Raw genomic sequence first — 6,356 nt, forward strand, 5'->3', positions numbered from 1 at the left:
TTTAAGCCTTCCTCCAAATGCCAGATGCCGTAGTGCATCTTGTCTTACAGAGCCCTAACACGGAAAAGGACAAGGCTCATGACAAAACCAGAAAAAGAAAAGAAAAAAAGAAAAGCAGGATTAGTAGCACACTTATTAAAGATGAGCAGAACCATCTTCCTGTTCTCGAGTGTCCATCAATCATCAATTACGGCTGCATTAACCCGTTTGGGGACCTTGATAATTCAGAGTCACCGCTTGATCCTCGCCTGATAGAGTCGCTGTGGGTGTTTGGCTTGTCAACGCTCTTCACTGACAATTAAACCTATAATTTCATAGACGATGTACGGCTCCGTGATGCAGAGCAGCTGTCAGCCATCGTTAGCTGTCCGAGCAGGAACGAGAGGGAGAGCGAGGCAGAAGAGACAAAGATTGAGGGACAGAGGGAGGGAGGAACTGAGCTACTTATAAAGAGGGGGACAAAAAATGATAGAGAGGTATCTACAGATGGCTCCTTTTGCTGCGATAAGTCATGATGATAAATGGACAGAGGGAGCAGAGCCAGACAGCAGGGTGAAAAAGAAGAGATGTTTGGCAGGGTCTCACCGTGGCCGGCTCGTAGTCCCATTGGGGAGCGGTGTATTGGTACAGGAGGCTGATGGTGCCTTGGCCCCTGAGGGCCACGCGGGTGATCAGGCCGGGGCAGCGCGGGGGCCACAGGGGCGCCAGAGGTAGGGGACAACAGGTGGAGATCTGGAGATAAGGAACCCCATGCAGAACCCAGCGTCATCCATCCCACGGCCAGAAGCAACATCCAGAACAGTTGGCCCTCCTGGGGCTTTCCTTCGGGGAGCATCACTCCCTCCTCCCCCTCTCACAGGATATTTAAAAGAAAGTGAAGAAGCAGGCGTGCTCGGTTCTCAGAAAAAGTGACTTTCTGGTTGCCGGTGAAAAGCAGCAAACTCCATAACAAGAGGGAAATCGAGACAAGATCCCCGATGGGGTAGGATCCCTCCAAACAAGACGCAGCCGAGCCAGGTCTCGAGGACTCCACTCATTGGAATTCTCCAGATATCCCGTTGCTCTCCGTTTGCTCGCTGGCTCTTTGAACCAGAATCCAATATGTCTTTACTTTCTTTTCTCGGCAGGATCGCCCCGTGGCAGTTCCTTTGATGACCACGTAACCCTGCTGGAGCGCGCACACGCACACGCTTGTGGACGACACCTGGAACGCGTCCCTTTGCGCCCTTTGGGTAAATGAGAAAGCGATGGTGAGAGTGAAGAACCCGCTGCTGCAGCCCCTCCGCCTCGCTTGCGCAGCTTCGCTGTGCTGTGCTCTGCACAGCTCCGCTCGTCAAGCCACAGATAACACACAAGGCTCAGCTATGAGCCTGAGGAGGAGGGAGAGGCGAAGGGAGGGAACGACGGGGAAGATGCGGAGCTCCGCGCACTCCGGCATGAACTGTCAGTTTTCTGTTTTTCTACCGTCTCAGCGGAGGCGCACTTTCAACATCCTTATAGCTCAGCCACAGACTCTCAAAGCGAGGTTGAGATCTTTTCTCTTCCTAGAGTTTGGATCCAACATTTGCCTGACTTCTCCAATCTCTTTCTCTAGCTCTCGCTTTATTTCGCCCCCTGAAGACGTGAGGCAGTCTGGCTTGTTAACCCGGGGAGACCAAGACTGATAGCTCTTTGTATTACTCCACAAGAGAATGAGAGAGATTTTCAGACTTGATAACGAAAGAGGGGAAAAAGGAGAAGATGAGAAAATGAAGGGGCTGGCAAGGAGAGTTGGGAGGGTGAGATGGAGAAGTAGGGGCAAAAAAAGTGAGGAGAAGGGATTGGGAGGATGCAAGAATGACGGAAAGGGAGAGAAAGAGGAGGATGGGAGCAAGCTCAGGTGAAACTAAGCGAAGATGATGGGACAGAGGAAGGGAGGGCAGGGCAGGGGAGGGAAAGGGGAAGGGCAGAAGTACCAAGTGGGCCAGTCTATGCAAATCCTCCCCGAGCAGCGAGCAAATCAGGGAGCCAGGCAGCCACTGCAGAGGAGTGGGCTGCCTTTAGTCACAGGGAGGGAAGAGGTAAGAGAGGATCCAGGGAATGAATGGTGGAGGGAAAGAAGCATGAGAGGTAGATTTGTGATTGTAGTCCTTCTATATGGTATTCCCGGAATTCCATTTTTAGATCCAGCAACGCAGAGCCACTTTTCCCCCGCAACGCTATGTGACTTCTTCTCCCTCTATGTTTTGATGATTCTCAAAGACTATTGAAGCCCCATCACTGAACGAGGAGAAGACGAAGAAGAAAAAAAACCCATGCATAATGCACACAGTAAGAGATTTGGTGAATTTCAAAAGAGTAAAATCTCTCTCCTCTCCGCAGCGAAGACAGAAAAGAAAGGCTGGCACTCCCTGCTCTGTCAATCTTTTCTTCTGTTGTAGAAAGAGAGTGGGGCGGGGGTGAACTGTTTCCAGGCCTTGGGAGAAATTCACACTGAAAAGTCAAATAGCAGTTTAATCATGTTTGCTTTCAAACTTTAATTTGATCTGACTCCAGCGCTCGCTGTTTGCTGCTGACCTTTTGGATTAAATTGTAGAAATTCCAAGACGACAGAAGCTGCTACGGCGCGGCGGAGGGTTCATTGTTGTTCTGCAATCGAGGCAAAAGGAGCTTTGTGGAGCGGCGGAGCGCGGCCGGGAACCCAGGGCTCCGGGATCGGTTTGTTTTTTGTTGCATTCGCCTGTCTGTTTGTGATTTCACGTTTGGGAGGAGTGCTTTATCTGACGTACCTGGTGGCACGGTCCTTTTGGCGCTCGTGAGTGCACAAACGTTTCATAGGCAAATAAATGCCAGAGGAGAGGGAACATCCTGCTACTCACTGATCCGCAGAGGAGAAATGTCTCAAAGGCGCAGAATGTTCAGCTAAGCTAAAGTTATTGCACACAGATAAGGGGCGAAAGAATGTGCACTTGAGTTCACAAGAAGAAAGCATGTTTAAATGTGTGTACTTCAGGTCAAGTCAAGTTTATCTGTATTGTACATAATACAAATAAACTCAGCAACAAAGCAGTTCAAAGTGCTTAACAATAATGAAACAAGTAATTGTCAAATATCAGCATCAAAATGGTAACAAATATGTTGATGAATGTTCCACTTACGACTACAACTATCAGGTGGGCTTCAGTCTCGATTTGAAAGAACTCAGTGTTTCAGCTGTTTAGCAGTTTTATGGAAGTTTTGTTCCAGGTTTAAATCAAGTAATACCAAAGCACTGAAGTGAGCAAAGCGTTCTCGAGCTGCACAGAGTGACACAGTACTTCCCCTCCTCCACCTACTGCTACTCACAGACAAACAACCTGACTCCTACACTCTTCCCTCGCTCTAAACAAAGACAACTTTGGCTATTTTTGATGTTTCAGCTCCTAAACGTCAGATTTTACTCTCCATATAGAGTTTCTAATGTATTTTTAATCATCAAAGCCCGTTTGTACTGGAGGGCATTGTTGTACTTTTCCATGTGCAAGATTTAGTTAAATGTCAACGAATGGTGCAGAGCTGTGCGCAGAGTCTATGTTATACATCTCAGAGAGAGCACAGACAGACTGAGCTAAATATATTGCGATGAAGATTGAATCTGAACGCGGCTATTCTCAGATTAATCTGAGCACAATTTGGTAACAAAAGAACAAACAATGAAGTCGGTGCTAGGGTAATGCTGTAACTCTAAGACCGCCTGTGCAATGCTGCTGATTGAAATCTTTCACAGAGAAAAATTTATGCATAATGCACACAGTAAGAGATACAAAGCCACCTCTGATATTTTGTACAAATACTCTGCCAATTAATTAAAACTGAAATTGCGTTAGCTTATCTATAGATCGGGCAATAAGTCAACCCAGTGCTTTCTAAAAAAAATAAACAGATACCCACAAGCAGAGTACAGCATAATTCTGAAATGAAAGGAAAAGGATGCATCTTTGTTTTATTTTTATTTATAGATGAAAATAAAAATGTAAAACATGTGGTTCTTGGGTAAAGCCTGCCCATTTCATACCAATGAATTGCATTCTTTCTCTTCCAACTTCCACTACATACACATAAACATACGAATTTGTACCCATAAACCACGGTGCGCAAGTTTAACTTTTATTTTAGTTGGCCATTTTTATGTATTGTGGTGAGAAATTTGAAGAAAATGCTCAAATCAAAGTATTTTTATTCAGTTGTACATTTCTGTATTAACAAGCTTTGTATTACACGTTATATCTATTTTATAAATCCTATTTGCGACCTCTGTATAGACTATCTGACTTTAATAAAATTACAACTCACGATCCCTGATCCAAGCACAATAACTAAGTGACCTCCTGGTGGGGGATAGTATTTATTGGAGTCATGTAACCGCTTTTAAAATCGTATAAATGCCCAGCAGCAGACGGCTCCATTTGATAGCCAAAGATATTGGGCTCAAATGATAAAAACCTATAAGATACAAATGGCAAAGCTCACTTTGTAGAAGCACCGTTTTTTTCTCTGCCTTTACATCTGCAAGCCTTTCGGTATCTGGTTTTACCGCTTCTGAAATTCCAAAAACTGAAATGTTTGCCTTCTTTTTTGACTTTTAAATCACAATCTCCTGCTCAGTCAGAGTGGATTGAAAGATCCTCAGTTAGTTTGACATGTGGACTTTGATTGGCCTATTTTAGCACATGCTGTGATCTAAATACTTTCATGATAGAACCAGCTGTCTGTTTTCCAGCCTCGATGAGGTTTTATTTTCTAGGATTTCTCTATACGTGAAGCCATCATTTTTTCTAACGGTTCTGAAGAACTCCCTTGTCCCTGAAGCAAAGCAACCCCACAGTATAATGGCTCCACTGCCATGGTTATTGCTTTTTTCCCCCCAGTAAGCTAATATCAAAATGTGCATCAATGGGAAGCTCTTTTTCGCTACATCAAGTCCATCACAAAACCTCTCTGCTGCGACAGCCACATGCCAGCCGCCACCTGCAGGAGAGCTTTGGATAATTGGAGTGGCTGGGAAATATGGAAACTTTACGTTTAAAATGCATCATAGTGTGTAAAAACATCTAAGCACTAAAATTCTCTTTAGTTTAAGACCAAATGAGAGTGTTATTGTAGAGAACAGAAGATCATAACCCTCCAAAACCCCTGCAGCCAAAACGAACAATCTAGAAGGCAGCTACTGTCTTCACAGCGCTGCACAGTATACAATCTTCTTGAAATAACACAGCTGTTGCTCTGTGCTCTGGCTTTCAACTGATTCAAATATCTGGACATGAGACGGGCACGCTTGGTCGCCTGCATGCCAGCCGCAACAGCAGCTCTGCGGCCGCTTTTCTTTTTTTTTTCTTCTTCTTTATATTTGCATAGACGTTCACTGAAGCATAGGCAAGCAAGCCACCTGTATACCACAGGCACAGGGGAGCGGATTATACCGTGACCCATAACTTGATCTCCTGTTGCTTGAGCCACACCTGAAATACCTGAATCTGAAATTTTCTGCTAGTTTTTTCTTTTTTTTTTTCTTCCACCCCTTCCGAAGTCGGCAACCGCAAAAAAAAAAAAAAAGAAAAAAGAAAAAAGAGAAAAAAATCTTTGGGAGCGTGGCGTCTCATGCTGACTCAGTAATGAAGTCTCGTCAGGATCGGAGCTAATTAGTGTTTTACATTATGATTCCTCGGCGGTGTCTGTGTGTGACAGATGAAGTCTGCTCCGCTTTGCCCCGCGTGCAGGCAAATGGAGCGCAAAACATCTTAATGTTACAGAAGAGTGGGAACGGAGGAGAGAGGAACTCTATTAACATCAGAGAGTGATTCATAACTAAAAACAACCCTCCAGAACAAAACAGGCAGCGCTTTCTGTATGACAGAATAAAAAGGTACAGGAACCAGCATTTACTCCCATCTGTTTTCGATTATTCCGTCACACTTAATTGGTTCAGATCATCAAATAAAATATAGATTTCTTATTTTTGTTTGATATTAAAATTAGTTTGGTGATTTGTTCATTTTCTGTGACAAAAAAAGGAAGACAAGAGGGCAAAAATTTTTTCACAGAATTGTATATTATGAAAAAAAAAAAAAAATTATATATATATATTCGTAAAATGTGTTCAAATAAGACGCTACATTTTGCTAATAGTAGTTAGCATATAGTGAGCATTTATTGTGTTGTTTATCATTTATCGTGATAAATTTTCTTTTGATTTATTGTTGTCATGATTAATGATGTTTAAAACCAGAACCTTATCACCAGGATTGATAGTTTTATTAGAACAAGGGGTGGAGTACCAATAAACTTGAAAATAAAGTCACATGTGCAGTTTAGTCATACAAATCCACTTCTTTATGTGA

The 6,356-nt window shown here is 43.8% G+C and overlaps 1 protein-coding gene and 1 long non-coding RNA gene across 3 annotated transcripts in view; one reads left to right on the forward strand and one right to left on the reverse strand.

The window, feature by feature from the left end:
• LOC106934504 (neurexin-3b-beta-like) overlaps window positions 1-1,129 on the reverse strand; it is a 115,195-nt gene extending 114,066 nt beyond the window's left edge. For both annotated transcript variants that reach the window (XM_015014460.1, XM_015014459.1), the window contains exon 1: window positions 586-1,129. In XM_015014460.1, coding sequence (XP_014869946.1) covers window positions 586-835 — 250 coding nt within the window. In that variant the 5' untranslated portion in view covers window positions 836-1,129. The remainder of the gene's footprint in view (window positions 1-585) is intronic.
• LOC106934505 (uncharacterized) lies at window positions 927-5,874 on the forward strand. Its single transcript, XR_001421711.1, has 2 exons — window positions 927-1,017; window positions 1,128-5,874. It is a non-coding gene; the product is annotated as an uncharacterized LOC106934505 (long non-coding RNA).
• Window positions 5,875-6,356: the final 482 nt, after the last annotated feature.

The sequence above is a fragment of the Poecilia latipinna genome, unplaced genomic scaffold, assembly GCF_001443285.1.
Source record: "Poecilia latipinna isolate Pla-1442-1.1 unplaced genomic scaffold, P_latipinna-1.0 Scaffold1818, whole genome shotgun sequence".
NCBI lineage: Eukaryota > Metazoa > Chordata > Actinopteri > Cyprinodontiformes > Poeciliidae > Poecilia > Poecilia latipinna.